General features: G+C 42.3%; 1 protein-coding gene across 3 annotated transcripts; it reads left to right on the top strand.

Annotated features, from left to right (window-relative positions):
- Nucleotides 1-10,000: 10,000 nt before the first annotated feature.
- On the top strand, nt 10,001-22,429 carry LOC112235064 (hemicentin-1-like). 3 transcript variants are annotated; one of them, XM_042304943.1, is made up of 21 exons: nt 10,001-10,178; nt 10,579-10,872; nt 12,590-12,871; nt 13,144-13,419; nt 13,563-13,838; nt 14,281-14,532; nt 14,689-14,964; nt 15,367-15,618; nt 15,776-16,051; nt 16,452-16,703; nt 16,862-17,137; nt 17,538-17,789; nt 17,947-18,222; nt 18,624-18,875; nt 19,034-19,309; nt 19,710-19,961; nt 20,120-20,395; nt 20,796-21,047; nt 21,206-21,480; nt 21,881-22,132; nt 22,289-22,429. In XM_042304943.1, exons 1-19 carry the CDS (start codon nt 10,124-10,126, stop codon nt 21,448-21,450), a joined length of 4,848 nt encoding a protein of 1,615 aa, XP_042160877.1. In that variant the 5' UTR covers nt 10,001-10,123; the 3' UTR covers nt 21,451-21,480; nt 21,881-22,132; nt 22,289-22,429. The 3 variants fall into 3 exon arrangements, with proteins under 3 accessions (XP_042160877.1, XP_042160879.1, XP_042160878.1); XM_042304945.1 differs by lacking the exons at nt 17,538-17,789; nt 17,947-18,222; XM_042304944.1 differs by lacking the exons at nt 14,689-14,964; nt 15,367-15,618.
- The last annotated feature ends 206 nt before the right edge of the window (nt 22,430-22,635 follow it).

Raw genomic sequence — 22,635 nt, forward strand, 5'->3', positions numbered from 1 at the left:
AGCTCCTGGAGCTGAAGATGTATGGAAATGATAAAGTCCTATTGAGATTGTACCTTTCTTGTGACACTGAAAATGAAAATAAATTGTTGCAGCCTAATAGTGTTGTCTGATTCCCATGCTCCACTCCTTGATGCAAAGAACCTTTAGCTTAGTCCTGAGGACCTCACCTCACGTATAAAAGCTGCGTAGTATGGATAAAGGAATAGGTTACTGTTAAATTCCTATGTTACATGTTTTAACAGAACAATACCAACAATCACTAATGCTCCTTTTTTTGTGCTGAATGAAAACATGTCATAAATTATGATTAATTTGAGATGGCAGAGTTGATGTTAAAATAAGTTCCACTCATCACACACTTCAAATCCTTGACCATAGATATATAGTGGGTTGCAAAAGTATTCACCCCCATTGGCATTTTTCCTACTTTATTGCCTTACAACCTGATATTAAATGGATTTTTTTTTTGTATCATTTTATTTACACAACATGAGTACTACTTTGAAGATGCAGAATATTTTTTTATTGTGAAACAAATAACAAATAAGATAAAAAAACTTGAGTGTGCATATCTATTCACCCTCCCCCAAAGTCAATACTTTGTAGAGCCACCTTTTGTAGCAATTACAGCTGCAAGTCTTTTGGGGAATGTCTCTATAAGCTTGGCACATCTAGCCACTGGGATTTTTGCCCATTCTTCAAGGCAAAACTGCTCCAGGTCCTTCAAGTTGGATGGGTTCCGCTGGTGTACAGCAATCTTTAAGTCATACCACAGATTCTCAATTGGATTGAGGTCTGGGCTTTGACTAGGCCATTCCAAGATATTTAAATGTTTCCCCATAAACCACTCGAGTGTTGCTTTAGGGTCATTGTCCTGCTGGAAGGTGAACCTCCATCCCACGCTCAAATCTCTGGAAGACTGAAACAGGTTTCCCTCAAGAATTTCCTTATATTTAGCGCCCATCCATCATTCCTTCAATTCTGACCAGTTTCCCAGTACCTGCCGATGAAAAACATCCCCACAGCATGATGCTGCCACCACCATGCGAGATGGTGGAGTTGCGCCATACATAACGTTTTCCTTGATGGCCAAAAAGCTCTATTTGACCAGAGCACCTTCTTCCATATGTTTTTTCTTTCATATGTCTCCCACAATGCTTTTAGGCAAACACCAAGCTTGTTAACTTATGTTTTTCTTTAAGCAATGGCTTTTTTCTGGCCACTCTTCTATAAAGGCCAGGTCTGTGGAGTGTACAGCTTAAAGAGGTGCTATGGACAGATACTCCAATCTCCGCTGTGGAGCTTTGCAGCTCCTTCAGGGTTATCTTTGGTCTCTTTGTTGCTCTCCTGATTAATGCCCTCCTTGCCTGGTCTGTGAGTTTTGGTGGGCGGCCCTCTCTTGACAGGTTTGTTGTGGTGCCATATTCGTTACATTTTTTTGTAATGGAATATAATTTCTAATTTATAAGGTCCGTGGGATGTTCAAAGTTTGGGATATTTTTTTATAGCCCATCCCTGATCTGTACTTCTCCACAACTTTGTCCCTGACCTGTTTGGAGAGCTCCTTGGTCTTCATGTTGCCCTTGTTTAGTGGTGTTGCAGACTCTGGGGCCTTTCAGAACAAGTGAATGTATATACTGAGATCATGTGACAGATCATGTGACACTTAGATTGCACACAAGTGGACTTTATTTAATAACTAATTATGTGACTTCTGAAGGTAATTGGTTGCACCAGATCTTATTTAGGGGCTTCATAGCAAAGGGGTGACTACATATGCATGCACCATTGTTCCATGTAGAATTCTTTTGAATTTCTTGAAACAAGTTATTTTTCTAATTCCACTATAATTTGGACTATTTTGTGTATGTCCATTAAATGAAATCCAAATAAAAATCCATTTAAATTACATGTTGTAATGCAACAAAATAGGAAAAACACCAAGGGGGATGAATACTTTGCAAGGCACTGTAACTACTGTTAAGATAGCCTGGTTGTACAATGACTTGCAGTGTAATACAACAATTCTGCCCTATCTGATATGGTGTAGAGATACTGGTTTCGTTTGAGTGTGCACCTGTGCGTGTCCTTGTCTCTGTTTGTACTTTTGTGTGTGTGTGCATAGAAATGCTGACTTAATTGATGACCATGTCTGTGTTGGCATTTTGTCAGGGCCAGGTGACTGATGACTTGGCTGTTGGCCTTAATCATCTACATCAAGCTGTGTGAATTGAGTATGGTTATTTGAAGGTCAGCCATACTCATAGCTTGTATTGGTAGAATTCTGCAAGTCACCATTGTTATAGACACGTTTGCAATCAAAACTGGTTGTCTTTGTTCTTTCCCAGAATTGTGTTCCCTCTGGTTTCTGTTAAGTGTTTCCCTCTCTCTCTCTCTCTCTCCCTCTATAACTCACCCAGAGAACCTGTTTCTGCTGTGAGAGTGGTGGCCAACAACACAGGAGACTTAGTGGAGTTCAATGGAACCACTGAGCCTCTACATCTCAATATCAGCTGTGAGTATGTCAAGCATTGACTGACTCTTTACAGTGATTTGGGAGTGACACAATAACATAGCTTCAATCATATTGCCAATGATGTATGATTTATCATGATCAATTGATTTTGCTCAAAAACACATAGGCACAAGAACTGTTCGTCGGGAGCTTCATAAAATGGGTTTCCATGGTCGAGCAGACATACTTAAGCCTAAGATCACCACGCGCAATGCAAAGCATCGGCTGGAAATTTAGAAGGGTTGGGTTAAATGCAGATGACACTTTTCAGTTGAAGGCATTCAGTTATACAACTGATTAGGTACCCCCTTTCCCTATCCCTTCATCTGCTGTGGTGTAAAAGTCAACAATTCACACTTTGTTTGTAAAGGTGACCTTGTGTGTGTCGAGGTGTGTTACTCTCTCTCAGGTGGGTTGTTGGTTCTAGTACCAGATACATTATAACATATCTGTTGTGTTTGACACCTGTGTTGTATCAATGTATATTTACAATGGGGCAAAAAGGTATTTAGTCAGCCACCAATTGTGCAAGTTCTCCCACTTAAAAAGATGAGGGAGGCCTGTAATTTTCATCATAGGTACACTTCAACTATGACAGACAAAATGAGAAAAAAAATCCAGAAAATCACATTGTAGGATTTTTAATGAATTTATTTGCAAATTACAGTGGAAAATAAGTATTTGGTCACCTACGAACAAGCAAGATTTCTGGCTCTCACAGACCTCTTTAAGAGGCTCCTCTGTCCCCCGCTCGTTACCTGTATTAATGGCACCTGTTTGAACTTGTTATCAGTATAAAAGACACCTGTCCACAACCTCAAACAGTCACACTCCAAACTCCACAAAGGCCAAGACCAAAGAGCTGTCAAAGGACACCAGAAACAAAATTGTAGACCTGCAACAGGCTGGGAAGACTGAATCTGCAATAGGTAAGTAGCTTGGTTTGAAGACATCAACTGTGGGAGCAATTATTAGGAAATGGAAGACATACAAGGCCACTGATAATCTCCCTCGATCTGGGGCTCCACGCAAGATCTCACCCCGTGGGTTCAAAATGATCACAAGAACGGTGAGCAAAAATCCCAGAACCACACGGGGAGACCTAGTGAATGACCTGCAGAGAGCTGGGACCAAAGTAACAAAGCCTACCATCAGTAATACACTACGCCGCCAGGGACTCAAATCCTGCAGTGCCAGACGTGTCCCCCTGCTTAAGCCAGTACATGTCCAGGCCCATCTAAAGTTTGCTAGAGCGCATTTGGATGATCCAGAAGAAGATTGGGAGAATGTCCTATGGTCAGATGAAACCAAAATATACCTTTTTGGTAAAAACTCAACTCGTCGTGTTTGGACAAAGAATGCTGAGTTACATCCAAAAAACACCATACCTACCGTGAAGCATGGGGGTGGAAACATCATGCTTTGGGGCTGTTTTTCTGCAAAGGGACCAGGACGACTGATCAGTGTAAAGGAAAGAATGAATGGGGCCATGTATCGTGAGATTTTGAGTGAAAACCTCCTTCCATCAGCAAGGGCATTGAAGATGAAACGTGGCTGGGTCTTTCAGCATGACAATGATCCCAAACACACCGCCCGGGCAACGAAGGAGTGGCTTCGTAAGAAGCATTTCAAGGTCCTGGAGTGGCCTAGCCAGTCTCCAGATCTCAACCCCATAGAAAATCTTTGGAGGGAGTTGAAAGTCTGTGTTGCCCAGCAACAGCCCCAAAACATCACTGCTCTAGAGGAGATCTGCTTGGAGGAATGGGCCAAAATACCAGCAACAGTGTGTGAAAACCTTGTGAAGACTTACAGAAAACGTTTGACCTCTGTCATTGTCAACAAAGGGTGTATAACAAAGTATTGAGATAAACTTTTGTTATTGACCAAATACTTATTTTCCACCATAATTTGCAAATAAAAATCCTCATTAAAAATCCTACAATGTGATTTTCTGGATTTTTTTCTTCTCATTTCGTCTGTCATAGTTGAAGTGTACCTATGATGAAAATTACAGGCCTCTCTCATCTTTTTAAGTGGGAGAACTTGCACAATTGGTGGTTGACTAAATACTTTTTTGCTCCACTGTACATCAAAATCCCAAGCCAATATGGAAGCCCAGAGATTAGTATTGAAATGACTCTCTATCAAGGGATAGATGGCAGGTTTTTGAAAAACATTTTACTATTTGGCTCATTTCCAACTTCCTTGTATCGCAACCCTGTCCATCTCTCCTGTCCAGGATGATATCTGACTTCAGAAGAGTTACATCTGGACCGTGTAGATACAGTGGCTAGAGTGATGTGTGTGGAGGCAACACCTGTGGTTAGTGGGTTTGTATAATAAAGGGTAAACAGAGAGACAGATGGATTAATGTTAAATCTATTAAATCATAGTCAATATTACTGAGTACAAACATACAGTAATAAAAAGACTGCAAAAAGCTTTGATGTAGATGGCATATACGCGCTTAGACAAAAGAGTTCCAAAAGGTTTCTTTGCTAAGGGATACGGTTCTGCCAAGAACCGTTTTCATCTGAAGAACCCATTTTTGTAATTGTTCATTTAATTTGCTAGTCCCACTAAGCACAAACCAGATGGGATGGCGTATAGCTGCAGAATGCTGTGGTAACCATGCTGGTTAAGTGTGCCTTGAATTCTAAATCAATCACAGACAGTGTCCTCCTCCATAATTCACAGTGGGAACCATACATGCAGAGATCATCCTTTCACCTACTCTGCGTCTCACAAAGACGAATGTGGACTCATCAAATATGGACTCATCAGACCAAAGGACAGATTTCCACCGGTCTAATGTCCATTGCTGGTGTTTCTTGGCCCATGTACGTCTCTTTTTATTATTGGTGTCCTTTAGCAGTGGTTTCTTTGCTGCTATTCAACCGTGAAGGCCTGATTCACGCAGTGTCCTCTGAACAGTTGATGTTGAGATGTGTCCGTTACTTGAACTCTGTGAAGCATTTATATGGGCTGCAATTTCTGAGGCTGTTAACGCTAATGAACTTATCCTCTGCAGCAGAGGTAACTCTGTCTTCCTTTCCTGAGGCGGTCGTCATGAGAGCCAGTTTCACCATAGCGCTTGATGGTTTTTGCGACTGCACTTGAAGAAACCTTCTAAGTTTTTGACATTTTCTGGATTGACTGACCTTCATTTCTTAAAGTAATGATTGACTGTTGTTTCTCTTTCCTTATTTGAGCTGTTCTTGCCATAATATGGACTTGGTCGTAACCAAATAGGGCTGTCTTCTGTATACCACCTCTACCTTGTCACAACACAACTGATCGGCTCAAACGCATTAAGAAGGAAATAAATTCCACATATCAACTTTTAACAAGGCACACCTATTAATTGAAATGTATTCCTGGTGACTACCGCATGAATCTGGTTGAGAAAATGCCAAGAGCGTACAAAACTGTCATCAAGGCAAAGGGTAGCTACATTGAAGAATCTCAAATACAAAAAATATTTTGATTTGTTTAACTTCTTTTATGGTTACTACATGATTCCATATGTGTAATTTCATAGTTTTGATGTCTTCACTATTATTCTACAATGTATAAAATCGTAAAAATAAAGAGAAACACTGAGTAGGTCTGTCCAAACATTTGACTGTTACTATATATATATATATAAAGGTAGGGGTGGAATACACATCTCATGAAATCTCATACGCATCTCATCATCTCATCAAAAAAAGAAACGTCCTCTCACTGTCAACTGCGTTTATTTTCAGCAAACTTAACATGCATAAATATTTGTATGAACATGAAATTCAACAACTGAGATATAAACTGAACAAGTTCCACAAACATGTGACTAACAGAAATTGAATAATTTGTCCCTGAACAAAGGGGTGGTCAAAATCAAAAGTAACAGTCAGTATCTGGTGTGGCCACCAGCTGCATTAAGTACTGCAGTGCATCTCCTCCTCATGGACTGCACCAGATTTGCCAGTTCTTGCTGTAAGATGTTACCCCACTCTTCCACCAATGCACCTGCAAGTTCCCAGACATTTCTGGGGGGAATGGCCCTAGTCCACATCCTCTGCTCCAACAGGTCCCAGACGTGCTCAATGGGATTGAGATCCGGGCATCAAACCACCAGTACCATCAAACCACCAGTCTCAACGTCAACAGTGAAGAGGTGACACCGGGATGCACAGAGTTCCTCTGTCCAATGTCAGTGTTCTGTGCTCATCTTAATCTTTTATTTTTATTGGCCAGTCTGAGATATGGCTTTTTCTTTGCAACTCTGCCTAGAAGGCCAGCATCCCAGAGTCGCCACTTCACTGTTGATGTTGAGACTGGTGTTTTGAGGGTACTATTTAATGAACACAGGAGTGATGGTTGCTGATAATGGACCTCTATACGCCTTTGTAGATATTCCATAACAAAAATCTGCCGTTTCCAGCTACAGTAGTGATTTACAACATGAATAATGTCTACAATCTGATCAATTTGATGTTATTTTAAAGGACAAAAAAGGACATTTCTAAGTGACCCCAAATGTTTGAACGGTAGTGTGTATATATATGTATATATATATATATATATATATATATATATATATATATATATATATATATATATATATTTATTTAATAAAACATGTGTGGAAAGTGCAGGGGTCTGAATACTTTCTGAATGCACTGTATGTATATATAATGTAACAAAAAAGCTGCATAACCGTTGGTATGAGGTTCTTACTGTGTAAGTTTTCGCCAGGTTTAATGGGACCCATGTCATCCAAAACGTTGACTCAAGTTTGCCAAAAAGAATCTAGATGCACCTGGATAATCAAGACTTTTGGAAGAATGTTCTACAGGGAGATTATTCAAAAGTCTCTTGGTGAGATGGTTCCCATTATGCCGGGTGAAAACCAAACACTGCATTCCACAGTAAGAACCTCATAACAACGGTCAAGCATGTGTAACAGATGTAAATCGTACTCTCCTTGTGTTGTGTTTTGTCCAAGTTAATCACATCCGCCAGTGGTCCCAGTTGAGCATCATTTATTTCTGTTGCTGTTGTTAAATGGGAAACAGCACGTTAGTTGTGCAGGGCTTAACGATATTGATGGGTGTCGATGGCAAAATCCCTTGCATTACATTTTCATACTGGGGCGAACAAAATACAAAAATACAGTACAAAATATAACATGTGTAAATACCTGTTGTTAAATAGGAAACAGCACGTTAGTTGTGCAGGGCTTAACGATATTGATGGCTGTCGATGGAAAAATCTGTAGCATGAAGACAACTGTGTTAGCAGTGGGCTTCTGTGACCAATACGTCGGTGTATGCTAGTTAACACACTTATTTACAGCAATCATATGCCAAAGCACATCCCAGAAAGCCCCTCAATCCCTAACAGGTACCATATACACACACATGTAGAAATCAGTAATGTCCAGCAAACTTGTACACATTGTAAAATATAAAATGTAAAACAGTATTCAGAATGTGACCTACCCCTTGCATCACATTTTCATACTGGGAAGACCTGACGTTCGCGATCTCCCCCTATCTGCAAGCGGGGCCAATCACAACACGCCTTATTGTCATCAGAGTTGAACCAACCAATAAGAATGCTTGTACATTAAATAAACCTTTCTTTAGATGCAAGTGGAAACATAACCAACCCTGTTACACATGGTAGTGGTAGTGTGATGGTTTGGGGATGCTTCGGTGCCTCAGGATCTGGATGACTTGTCTTAATGGAAGGAACTATGAATTCTACAGAAGAATATCAGTACATCTGGCTGTGAGCTAAAGCTGAAACGCAGATGAGTCATGCAGCAAGACAATGATGCAAAACACAATTAGATGTTTTGGAATGGCCTAGTTAAAGTCCAGACCTAATCCCAATTGAGATGTTGTGGCAGGATTTCAAACGAGCAGTACATGCTTGAAAACACCCAAAAGTCTCTGAGTTAAAGCAGTTATTTTTGCGAGGTAAAGCCCCGCCTTATCTCAGCTCACTGGTCACCATAGCAGCACGCACCCGTAGCACGCGCTCCAGCAGGTATATTTCACTGGTCACCCCCAAAGCCAATTCCTCGTTCGGCCGCCTTTCCTTCCAGTTCTCTGCTGCCAATGACTGGAACAAACTGCAAAAATCACTGAAGCTGGAAACTCATATCTCCCTCATTACCAGCACCAGCTGTCAGAGCAGCTCACAGATCACTGCACCTGTACAGAGCTCATCTGTAAATAGCCCATCCAACTACCTCATCCCCATACTGTTATTTATTTTGCTACTGTGCACACCAGTATCTCTACTTGCACACTCATCTTCTGCACGTCTATCACTCCAGTGTTTAATTGCTATATTGTAATTATTTTGCCACTATGGTCTATTTATTGCCTTTTTGCCTTGTATATAGGCTTTTTCTATTGTATTATTGACTGTATGTTTGTTTATTCCATGTGTAACTCTGTGTTGTTGTTTGTGTCGCACTGCTTTGCTTTATCTTGGCCAGGTCGCAGTTGTAAATAAGGACTTGTTCTCAACTAACCTACCTGGTTAAATAAAGGTGAAATAAATGTTTTTTTTAAATTACGCATGGAAGAGTGGGCCAAAATTACTCCACAATGATGTGAGAGACTGATCAACAACTACAGGAAGCGTTTGGTTGCAGTGATAAGTGGCAGAACTGCGAAGTATCCTCTGTTGTGGGTTCTCATCCTGGTGCTGCTCAACTTCACTACAGGTAAAGTGGACAATAAGCTCATTCTGTAAATATATTGATGCCTATTTGCGCTTTATGGTACAAACACTCTATTAAATAAGTAACAGGTTGTTCAAATGTCTCTGTTCGGAGTCCGCACCTTTCAAAACCTGAACCTATAGGGGAGGGTCTGGGTGGGTGTCTGTCCACGGTGGCGGCTCTGGCGCGGGACAGGGACCCCACTCCACCATAGACTTTGTCCGCCTCCTAACCTACCTCCGTGAACTAAGGTCAGAACGTGACAATCAATTTCTTTATTTTTTTTTGTAAACTCAGGTTCCCTTGATCTAATATTGGGTTTTGGTTGAAGATGTGATAACATTCATTTTCAAAACTATGCAGAAATACAGAACATCAGAAAGGGGGCAAATATTTTTTCACGGCGCTGTAAGTGTTTTCTTGACAGGTTCAATGTGAACAGTGTCTTATGAGCCCACGTTGCCTCAGCCACTGTAGATAGATCATGAGTTTCAACAGGGTCAGAAAACCTATATCCAGCCTCATTGGCCATGTACCATCCAGCCTCCTCCCAGGATTCATACAGGACAGACAGAGTTGATCAGATTTACAGTAAACCATAATCAACATGAAAACAACCCCGTGTGTCAACAAAAAATACAGTGGGAAAAGGGTACTTGGGCAAAACAGGGCGTGGGTAGTGGAGTAGGTGTGTGAGTGTTTTCTGGCGGCAGGTAGGGTGGGTAGGTACATTGGAATCACCTGACAATTTGTTGATTAAGAGGAGACTCTGACTGTGCAGTATCAACATGGTTGGATTTACCAAGAAGTCTGGACAGTCATATGGTTAATAGGAAATTGTCCTGTTCATTTCTGATCCGAGGTGTTTGATAAGAGGCAGAACTATGGAGTATCCTCTGGTGTGGGTTCTCATCCTGGTGCTGCTCAACTTCACTACAGGTAAAGAGGACAAAACGCTCATTCTGGAAAGATATTGATGCCTATTTGTGCTTTATGGTACATACACTTGATTAAATAAGTAACAGGTTGTTCATGTCTCTGTTTGGTTGATGCACTTCAGTCAAACAGTATCAAGTCAGAAAGATTAAGGTTTCTATTTATCTGACATTGACAACCAATGTCTAGAGTAGACATTATAAATAGATAGTAGGTCATGTTATAAATTGTGCTTTCAACTTGAAGGCACTAATTTAAACAAAAGTTGTATTTCTGTTAAAGAGCCAGAGTCTAAAGATTTGATTCATATCAAGTAAAATATTTTAGAGAACTTTAAAGACATTTGTACTGATTAAAAATATCTCAAAACATGAACTAAACTCATCAATCCATCCTCTTCTAGATGTCTCTGGCCAGGTGGTGGTTCCCTCGATGAACCCCTTAGCTGTGGGCAGTAATGTCACCCTGAACCTAGTTCCTCAAAGCCCCATCAACATAGGGACCTGGTCATATGAAACTACAACCATCGTACTTTTCTATCCTGGTGGCAGTAGTGTGGGTACAAGTTATCGAGGCAGAGTCTTATTCTCCTCCTCAGAGCTGTCCATAAGCTCTCTCCAACTCAACGACTCAGGACGATATACCGTGCAGGGAATGGAGCCAGTCCTGAATGCTGTGGTTACTTTGTCTGTCCAGGGTAAGGAACTGACATCTGCCTGTCTGTTGATCTTTCTATGATTGTAGACTCTCACTCACTGGCACGCATCAAATCAAATCAAATCAAATGTATTTGTCACATACACATGGTTAGCAGATGTTAATGCGAGTGTAGTGAAATGCTTGTGCTTCTAGTTCCGACAATGCAGTAATAACCAACAAGTAATCTAGCTAACAATTCCAAAACTACTACCTTATAGACACAAGTGTAAGGGGATAAAGAATATGTACATAAATATATATGAATGAGTGATGGTACAGAGCGGCATAGGCAAGATACAGTAGATGGTATCGAGTACAGTATATACATATGAGATGAGTATGTAAACAAAGTGGCATAGTTAAAGTGGCTAGTGATACATGTATTACATAAAGATGCAGTAGATGATATAGAGTACAGTATATACGTATACATATGAGATGAATGATGTAGGGTATGTAAACATTATATTAGGTAGCATTGTTTAAAGTGGCTAGTGATATATTTTACATCATTTCCCATCAATTCCCATTATTAAAGTGGCTGGAGTTGAGTCAGTGTGTTGGCAGCAGCCACTCAATGTTAGTGGTGGCTGTTTAACAGTCTGATGGCCTTGAGATAGAAGCTGTTTTTCAGTCTCTCGGTCCCAGCTTTGATGCACCTGTACTGACCTCGCCTTCTGGATGATAGCGGGGTGAACAGGCAGTGGCTCGGGTGGTTGTTGTTGTTGTCCTTGATCACTTATGCGCACACACACTCACCTGCACACTTACTTACCCATTCACATACTTTACTGCAAGCAGGTTCACATGCAAACACGCTCACCTGCACACTTACTTACCCATTCACATACTTTACTGCAAGCAGGTTCACATGCAAACATGCTCACCTGCACACTTACTTACCCATTCACATACTTTACTGCAAGCAGGTTCACATGCAAACATGCTCACCTGCACACTTACTTACCCATTCACATACTTTACTGCAAGCAGGTTCACATGAAAACATGCTCACCTGCACACTTACTTACCCATTCACATACTTTACTGCAAGCAGGTTCACATGAAAACATGCTCACCTGCACACTTACTTACCCATTCACATACTTTACTGCAAGCAGGTTCACATGAAAACATGCTCACCTGCACACTTACTTACCCATTCACATACTTTACTGCAAGCAGGTTCACATGAAAACATGCTTGCACATCAGTGGAGGCTGTTGAGGGAAGGACAGCTAATAATAATGGCTGGAATTGAGTGTAATGGAGTGAATGGAATGGTATCAAACACATGAAAACCATGTTTTTGATACCATTCCATTTACTTCATTCCAGCCATTATTATGAGCCGTTCTCCCCTCAGCAGTCTCCACTGATGCACATACATTACCTATCAATAATTCATCTCTGTCATAATAATAAAAGTTATTTCATGACATGGAAAGCTAACACTTAAATGTGTCAATGTTTTCTGAACCCATAGTGAAGTTGGCCTACATCAGAGTATGAGCAAATTGTTCGTTTACATTTCAGATAAGACGTACACAAGACGTTTTATGTGTGTGCAAAGGGCTCTACAGTGCTCAATCCTATAACTTGGTCTCTATGATAAGTAAATCAAATAAAATAGCATATTTAGATTTCCAAAACAAGTTTTACAGTGTGAAACAAATATAAACAATATGGTTGTTATTCTACTCTCTCACCCACAGAGCCCATTTCAAACGTGACTCTAAGGGCCAACGACACTAATCTAGTGGAATTGAACGACACTGCCATGTTCACCTGCTCCGTCTCCTCTGGCACCTCCCTCTCCTACCGCTGGATGAATGGCAGCTCAGAGGTCACAGCCAGTGACAGAGTTCGGCTTGGTGGTGGGTACAGCACTCTCACCATAGTCAGTGTGACACGACATGATGAAGGGCCGTTCAGATGTGAGATCATCAATGGAATCAGCAATGGAACCAGCCAGCCCATTGGCCTCAATGTTAGATGTGAGTATCAGAGTATGCAGTATACTGTACATTAATCATACACAACATACATGGATTGTACCTTGTCATTGAGAGCCAGCCTTCCATGCAATGATGTAATATGTCTATTTTCATCCCAAACCATTCCTCTGTGATCACATGATCCAGGTCATTATTTGCATGGATCATTTGTACACTGTGTTTAGTTCCTCAGCATGCACAATAGAGCAGGATGGAAACATATTCTAGGTAATGTTTACCCAACACTTCATTGTTATTTGTTCCTCCCATAGATGGCCCAAGTAACCTCACCATGATGGTAGTTCCTGAGATGACCATAGGACATACAGCCTACAAGACGGGCTCTGACATCACTCTGTCCTGCTCCGCTCAGTCCAAACCCGCTGAGTCCTACAAGTGGAGGTTTAATGGGATGTTCCTCAACGAGCAAAGCCCACAGCTCAGCCTGCAGAACACCAGAGAGAACCAGACAGGAAGTTATGCCTGCTTAGCCTACAACAATGTCACAATCCAATTTGCCAATATAAACACAATGATAAAGATCGTGGGTGAGGCAACATTCATTGTTACGAAATGTCATATAGTTGGTAGTGAATATTTGATTATTGATGGTTATGAATACAATGTTATATCATGGTATTTGTTTTACCACTGATTGAGTGAAGTACTCACCCTCTTCTTTTCACCATAGAGCCGATATCAGCGGTTTCGTTGAACCGTGATGGGAAGCCACCGATACTGGATCAGTTGTTCACTCTGCGGTGTGAGGTGACTGGACCTGTAAACTACATTCACTGGCTGATGAACGGCCAGCTCATCTCCCTAAATAACAGAACATTCTTCTCTACGGTCAACAACACAATGGTTATCAACCCAATCCAGTTGTCTGACAATGGAGAATATCTCTGTGAGGCCTTTAATGCTGTTAGCAACCTGACCAGCATGACATACAAGCTTGTGGTAAACTGTGAGTATTACAAGAGCTGGTCATCTTTGTCTGATAAAACCAATTCAGTGGCCTTGTAGTTAAAGTTTCTGCCCTGAGATATGAAGGTTGGGAGCTTGATCCCTTGATGAGTCATTCCAGCGACTGTAAAAATGTGACCCAATGTGTCTTTACTTGGCACTCAGCATTATGGAGATAGATTGGGGCGTAAGGGCCTGTGACAGACTAGCGTCCTGTCCAGGGGATGTACTTACACATCAAGCTGCAACACGCTACAGAAACAGGATATACTGTAAGCTCCTGCTCCTAGGAGCTCCTGCTCCTATGCGCTCCTACTCCTATGCGCTCCTTCTCCAATAAGCCAACTTTAACTAAGACAAGGATTGTGGAAGGCTGCTTACTTACTAATCTTTGTCAAAATAGTCAAACCATAAGATTAACCATACTGTCCTGTGTTTAACAGTTGGACCAGAGAGACCTGCTATAACTACTCCGGATATAGCAATGACAGGACACATCGTGACCTTCAACTGCTCTGCCTCCTCTCAGCCTCTCAGCCAGTTCAGCTGGTTCTTCAATGGATCCCAGGTGGCGACAGGCACAGTGTATGAGATGGGCCCACTGACCTTAGCCAGTCATGGGGAATACACCTGTGTGGCCTTCAACAACATCACTTGCAGAAACAGCACTGTCTCCAAGATGCTCACTGTTGTTGGTGAGTCAGTAACTGCTACTTAAAATCAAGAGACTATACGTTTCTTTACTTTGTGTTCTGTTGGTTTTAGACAGTATATGTGCTGTTGAACCTACAGTATAAAAAAATGGAAGTTGAGATAAAAGTGCTGAAAAACCCTTTGATCTGCTTCCACAGCACCTGTGACCATGACCATGGTGAAAGTCATTGGAGCCCAGCCAATACTGAAGGAGAGATTCTCTCTGACCTGTGGCACCGCTGGAACGGTTTACTCCATTCAGTGGATGAGGAACGGCTGGCCTCTGTATGCTGACAACAGAACAGACTTCTCTATGAACAACAATACACTGACATTCAACTCATTACAGCATTCTGACAACGGAGACTATCAGTGTTCTGCCTCCAACCCCTTCAGCAACATGACCAGCCCATTCTACAAACTAATCATCAACTGTAAGTAGTCATTAACAAGTTCAACTTTGATCCCCATGTCCTGAGGTGGAATCTTATTGAACATCCTTTATAAATATTGTTGTAAAGGCAATGTGATGGTTTGGATCCCACCTCTTAAATCATCTGACATATGTTGGTAACCTTTGACCTTCTGGCCAATGACAGATGTTGGGTTTAACGCACATGTGTCAAACCCATTCCACAGAAGGCTGGGTGTCAGCTGGTTTTTCAAACCTAACTTGAACTTGATTTACATATTAACGTCCCTTATTAGTAAGGAACTCCCCAAATCTGGCTGTCTCGGTCTCAATTGAAAGGAAAAAACAAAAACCAGCAGACACTAGTTCCTCCTTGGAGTGAACTTGACACCCCTGGTCTAACTGATTGTCTATTGTATCATAGATGGACCGGAGATGCCTATAATAACAGGACCAGCATTAGGAGAAACAGGACACAGCGTGACCTTCAACTGCTCTGCCTCCTCTCTGCCTCTCAGCCAGTTCAGCTGGTTCTTCAATGGATCCCAGGTGGCGACTGGCTCAGTGTATGAGATGGGCCCACTGACCTTAGCCTGTCATGGGGAATACACCTGTGTGGCCTTCAACAACATCACTTGCAGAAACAGCACTGTCTCCAAGATGCTCACTGTTGTTGGTGAGTCAGTAACTGCTGCTTAATATCAAGGGACTAAAAGTTTATTTACTTGTGTTCTGTTGGTTTAATGAACAACACATGTGCTGTTGAACTTACAAGATAATAAGATGGAAGTTGAGATAAAAGTGCTGAAAAAACCTTTGATCCGCTTCCACAGCAACAGTGACCATGACCATGGTGAAAGTAATTGGAGCCCAGCCAATCCTGAACGAGAGATTCTCTCTGACCTGTGGCACCGCTGGAACGGTTTACTCCATTCAGTGGATGAGGAACGGCTGGCCTCTGTATGCTGACAACAGAACAGACTTCTCTATGAACAACAATACACTGACATTCAACTCTGTCCAGCATTCTGACAAAGGAGACTATCAGTGTTCTGCTTCCAACCCCCTCAGCAACATGACCAGCACAGAATATAGACTGATCGTCAACTGTGAGTAGTTCTTAACAAGTTCAACTTTGACCCCATGGCCTTCGGTGGAATCTTTTTGAACTTCCTTAATTAATATTGTAGTAAAGTCAACGTGATGGTTTGGATCCCACCTCTTATACCATCTGACATTTGTTGATGACGTTTGACCTTCTGGCCAATGACAGATGTTGGGTTTAACGCACGTGTCAAACTCATTCCACAGAAGGCTGGGTGTCAGCTGGTTTTTCGATCCTCCCTTGAACTTGATTGATGTATTAAGGTCCCTTACTAGTAAGAAACTCCCCAAACCTGGTTGTCTAGGTCTCAATTGAAAGGAAAAAAACAAAAACCAGCAGGCACTAGGAACTCCGTGGAATTAATTTGACACACTTGGTCTAACTGATTGTCTTTTGTATCATAGATGGACCAGAGTTGCCTATAATAACAGGACCAGCATTAGGAGAAACAGGACACAGCGTGACCTTCAACTGCTCTGCCTCCTCTCAGCCTCTCAGCCAGTTCAGCTGGTTCTTCAATGGATCCCAGGTGGCGACAGGCTCAGTGTATGAGACTGGCCCACTGACCTTAGCCAGTCATGGGGAATACACCTGTGTGGCCTTCAACAACATCACTTGCAGAAACAGCACTGTCTCAAACATGCTCACTATTGTTGGTGAGTCAGTAACTGCTACTTAAAATCAAGTGACTAAAAGTTGTTTTACTTTGTGTACATTTGATTTCAGATACAGTATACGTGCTGTTGAACCTACAGTATAATACAATGGAAGTTGAGATAAAAGTGCTGAAAAACCCTTTGATATGCTTCCACAGCACCTGTGACCATGACCATGGTGAAAGTAATTGGAGCCCAGCCAATCCTGAACGAGAGATTCTCTCTGACCTGTGGCACCGCTGGAACGGTTTACTCCATTCAGTGGATGAAGAACGGCTGGCCTCTGTTTGCTGATAACAGAACAGACTTCTCTATGAACAACAATACACTGACATTCAACTCTGTCCAGCATTCTGACAACGGAGACTATCAGTGTTCTGCCTCCAACCCCCTCAGCAACATGACCAGCACAGAATACAGACTGATCGTCAACTGTGAGTAGTTATTAACAAGTTCAACTTTGACCCCATGGCCGTCGGTGGAATATTTTTGAACTTCCTTAATTAATATTGTAGTGAAGTCAACGTGATGGTTTGGATCCCACCTCTTATACCATCTGACATTTGTTGATGACGTTTCACCTTCTGGCCAATGACAGATGTTGGGTTTAACGCACGTGTCAAACTCATTCCACAGAAGGCTGGGTGTCAGCTGGTTTTTCGATTCTCCCATGACCTTGATTGATGTATTAAGATCCCTTACTAGTAAGAAACTCCCCAAACCTGGTTGTCTAAGTCTCAATTGAAAGGAAAAAAACAAAAACCAGCAGACACTAGGAACTCCGTGGAATTAATTTGACACACTTGGTCTAACTGATTGTCTTTTGTATCATAGATGGACCGGAGATGCCTATAATAACAGGACCAGCATTAGGAGAAACAGGACACAGCGTGACCTTCAACTGCTCTGCCTCCTCTCAGCCTCTCAGCCAGTTCAGCTGGTTCTTCAATGGATCCCAGGTGGCGACAGGCTCAGTGTATGAGACGGGCCCACTGACCTTAGCCAGTCATGGGGAATACACCTGTGTGGCCTTCAACAACATCACTTGCAGAAATAGCACTGTCTCAAACATGCTCACTGTTGTTGGTGAGTCAGTAACTGCTGCTTAAAATCAAGGGACTAAAAGTTTATTTACTTGTGTTCTGTTGGTTTAATGAACAACACATGTGCTGTTGAACTTACAGGATAGTAAGATGGAAGTTGAGATAAAAGTGCTGAAAAAACCTTTGATCTGCTTCCACAGCAACAGTGACCATGACCATGGTGAAAGTAATTGGAGCCCAGCCAATCCTGAACGAGAGATTCTCTCTGACCTGTGGCACCGCTGGAACGGTTTACTCCATTCAGTGGATGAAGAACGGCTGGCCTCTGTATGCTGACAACAGAACAGACTTCTCTATGAACAACAATACACTGACATTCAACTCTGTCCAGCATTCTGACAAAGGAGACTATCAGTGTTCTGCTTCCAACCCCCTCAGCAACATGACCAGCACAGAAAATAGACTGATCGTCAACTGTGAGTAGTTCTTAACAAGTTCAACTTTGACCACATGGCCTTCGGTGGAATCTTTTTGAACTTCCTTAATTAATATTGTAGTAAAGTCAACGTGATGGTTTGGATCCCACCTCTTATACCATCTGACATTTGTTGATGACGTTTGACCTTCTGGCCAATGACAGATGTTGGGTTTAACGCACGTGTCAAACTCATTCCACAGAAGGCTGGGTGTCAGCTGGTTTTTCGATCCTCCCTTGAACTTGATTGATGTATTAAGGTCCCTTACTAGTAAGAAACTCCCCAAACCTGGTTGTCTAGGTCTCAATTGAAAGGGAAAAAAACAAAAACCAGCAGACACTAGGAACTCCGTGGAATTAATTTGACACACTTGGTCTAACTGATTGTCTTTTGTATCATAGATGGACCGGAGTTGCCTATAATAACAGGACCAGCATTAGGAGAAACAGGACACAGCGTGACCTTCAACTGCTCTGCCTCCTCTCAGCCTCTCAGCCAGTTCAGCTGGTTCTTCAATGGATCCCAGGTGGCGACAGGCTCAGTGTATGAGACTGGCCCACTGACCTTAGCCAGTCATGGGGAATACACCTGTGTGGCCTTCAACAACATCACTTGCAGAAACAGCACTGTCTCAAACATGCTCACTATTGTTGGTGAGTCAGTAACTGCTACTTAAAATCAAGTGACTAAAAGTTGTTTTACTTTGTGTACATTTGATTTCAGATACAGTATACGTGCTGTTGAACCTACAGTATAATACAATGGAAGTTGAGATAAAAGTGCTGAAAAACCCTTTGATATGCTTCCACAGCACCTGTGACCATGACCATGGTGAAAGTAATTGGAGCCCAGCCAATCCTGAACGAGAGATTCTCTCTGACCTGTGGCACCGCTGGAACGGTTTACTCCATTCAGTGGATGAAGAACGGCTGGCCTCTGTTTGCTGATAACAGAACAGACTTCTCTATGAACAACAATACACTGACATTCAACTCTGTCCAGCATTCTGACAACGGAGACTATCAGTGTTCTGCCTCCAACCCCCTCAGCAACATGACCAGCACAGAATACAGACTGATCGTCAACTGTGAGTAGTTATTAACAAGTTCAACTTTGACCCCATGGCCGTCGGTGGAATCTTTTTGAACTTCCTTAATTAATATTGTAGTAAAGTCAACGTGATGGTTTGGATCCCACCTCTTATACCATCTGACATTTGTTGATGACGTTTGACCTTCTGGCCAATGACAGATGTTGGGTTTAACGCACGTGTCAAACTCATTCCACAGAAGGCTGGGTGTCAGCTGGTTTTTCGATCCTCCCTTGAACTTGATTGATGTATTAAGGTCCCTTACTAGTAAGAAACTCCCCAAACCTGGTTGTCTAGGTCTCAATTGAAAGGAAAAAAACAAAAACCAGCAGACACTAGGAACTCCGTGGAATTAATTTGACACACTTGGTCTAACTGATTGTCTTTTGTATCATAGATGGACCGGAGTTGCCTATAATAACAGGACCAGCATTAGGAGAAACAGGACACAGCGTGACCTTCAACTGCTCTGCCTCCTCTCAGCCTCTCAGCCAGTTCAGCTGGTTCTTCAATGGATCCCAGGTGGCGACAGGCTCAGTGTATGAGACTGGCCCACTGACCTTAGCCAGTCATGGGGAATACACCTGTGTGGCCTTCAACAACATCACTTGCAGAAACAGCACTGTCTCAAACATGCTCACTATTGTTGGTGAGTCAGTAACTGCTACTTAAAATCAAGTGACTAAAAGTTGTTTTACTTTGTGTACATTTGATTTCAGATACAGTATACGTGCTGTTGAACCTACAGTATAATACAATGGAAGTTGAGATAAAAGTGCTGAAAAACCCTTTGATATGCTTCCACAGCACCTGTGACCATGACCATGGTGAAAGTAATTGGAGCCCAGCCAATCCTGAACGAGAGATTCTCTCTGACCTGTGGCACCGCTGGAACGGTTTACTCCATTCAGTGGATGAAGAACGGCTGGCCTCTGTTTGCTGATAACAGAACAGACTTCTCTATGAACAACAATACACTGACATTCAACTCTGTCCAGCATTCTGACAACGGAGACTATCAGTGTTCTGCCTCCAACCCCCTCAGCAACATGACCAGCACAGAATACAGACTGATCGTCAACTGTGAGTAGTTATTAACAAGTTCAACTTTGACCCCATGGCCGTCGGTGGAATATTTTTGAACTTCCTTAATTAATATTGTAGTAAAGTCAACGTGATGGTTTGGATCCCACCTCTTATACCATCTGACATTTGTTGATGACGTTTGACCTTCTGGCCAATGACAGATGTTGGGTTTAACGCACGTGTCAAACTCATTCCACAGAAGGCTGGGTGTCAGCTGGTTTTTCGATCCTCCCTTGAACTTGATTGATGTATTAAGGTCCCTTACTAGTAAGAAACTCCCCAAACCTGGTTGTCTAGGTCTCAATTGAAAGGAAAAAAACAAAAACCAGCAGACACTAGGAACTCCGTGGAATTAATTTGACACACTTGGTCTAACTGATTGTCTTTTGTATCATAGATGGACCGGAGTTGCCTATAATAACAGGACCAGCATTAGGAGAAACAGGACACAGCGTGACCTTCAACTGCTCTGCCTCCTCTCAGCCTCTCAGCCAGTTCAGCTGGTTCTTCAATGGATCCCAGGTGGCGACAGGCTCAGTGTATGAGACTGGCCCACTGACCTTAGCCAGTCATGGGGAATACACCTGTGTGGCCTTCAACAACATCACTTGCAGAAACAGCACTGTCTCAAACATGCTCACTATTGTTGGTGAGTCAGTAACTGCTACTTAAAATCAAGTGACTAAAAGTTGTTTTACTTTGTGTACATTTGATTTCAGATACAGTATACGTGCTGTTGAACCTACAGTATAATACAATGGAAGTTGAGATAAAAGTGCTGAAAAACCCTTTGATATGCTTCCACAGCACCTGTGACCATGACCATGGTGAAAGTAATTGGAGCCCAGCCAATCCTGAACGAGAGATTCTCTCTGACCTGTGGCACCGCTGGAACGGTTTACTCCATTCAGTGGATGAAGAACGGCTGGCCTCTGTTTGCTGATAACAGAACAGACTTCTCTATGAACAACAATACACTGACATTCAACTCTGTCCAGCATTCTGACAACGGAGACTATCAGTGTTCTGCCTCCAACCCCTCAGCAACATGACCAGCACAGAATACAGACTGATCGTCAACTGTGAGTAGTTATTAACAAGTTCAACTTTGACCCCATGGCCGTCGGTGGAATATTTTTGAACTTCCTTAATTAATATTGTAGTAAAGTCAACGTGATGGTTTGGATCCCACCTCTTATACCATCTGACATTTGTTGATGACGTTTGACCTTCTGGCCAATGACAGATGTTGGGTTTAACGCACGTGTCAAACTCATTCCACAGAAGGCTGGGTGTCAGCTGGTTTTTCGATTCTCCCTTGACCTTGATTGATGTATTAAGATCCCTTACTAGTAAGAAACTCCCCAAACCTGGTTGTCTAAGTCTCAATTGAAAGGAAAAAAACAAAAACCAGCAGACACTAGGAACTCCGTGGAATTAATTTGACACACTTGGTCTAACTGATTGTCTTTTGTATCATAGATGGACCGGAGTTGCCTATAATAACAGGACCAGCATTAGGAGAAACAGGACACAGCGTGACCTTCAACTGCTCTGCCTCCTCTCAGCCTCTCAGCCAGTTCAGCTGGTTCTTCAATGGATCCCAGGTGGCGACAGGCTCAGTGTATGAGACTGGCCCACTGACCTTAGCCAGTCATGGGGAATACACCTGTGTGGCCTTCAACAACATCACTTGCAGAAACAGCACTGTCTCAAACATGCTCACTATTGTTGGTGAGTCAGTAACTGCTACTTAAAATCAAGTGACTAAAAGTTGTTTTACTTTGTGTTCTTTGATTTAAGAACAACACATGTGCTGTTGAACTTACAGGATAGTAAGATGGAAGTTGAGATAAAAGTGCTGAAAAAACCTTTGATCTGCTTCCACAGCAACAGTGACCATGACCATGGTGAAAGTAATTGGAGCCCAGCCAATCCTGAACGAGAGATTCTCTCTGACCTGTGGCACCGCTGGAACGGTTTACTCCATTCAGTGGATGAAGAACGGCTGGCCTCTGTTTGCTGACAACAGAACAGACTTCTCTATGAACAACAATACACTGACATTCAACTCTGTCCAGCATTCTGACAATGGAGACTATCAGTGTTCTGCCTCCAACCCCTCAGCAACATGACCAGCACAGAATACAGACTGATCGTCAACTGTGAGTAGTTATTAACAAGTTCAACTTTGACCCCATGGCCGTCGGTGGAATATTTTTGAACTTCCTTAATTA

Source organism: Oncorhynchus tshawytscha, linkage group LG23 (genome assembly GCF_018296145.1).
Source record: "Oncorhynchus tshawytscha isolate Ot180627B linkage group LG23, Otsh_v2.0, whole genome shotgun sequence".
NCBI lineage: Eukaryota > Metazoa > Chordata > Actinopteri > Salmoniformes > Salmonidae > Oncorhynchus > Oncorhynchus tshawytscha.

Excerpts from the sequence above, each read along its gene's own strand:
- LOC112235064 (XM_042304943.1), top strand. The coding sequence starts at position 10,124 with ATGGAGTATCCTCTGGTGTGGGTTCTCATCCTGGTGCTGCTCAACTTC. Across the intron at positions 14,533-14,688 it reads CAAGATGCTCACTGTTGTTG|CACCTGTGACCATGACCATG; the intron begins GTGAGTCAGTAA and ends CTGCTTCCACAG. Across the intron at positions 19,310-19,709 it reads ATACAGACTGATCGTCAACT|ATGGACCGGAGTTGCCTATA; the intron begins GTGAGTAGTTAT and ends TTTGTATCATAG.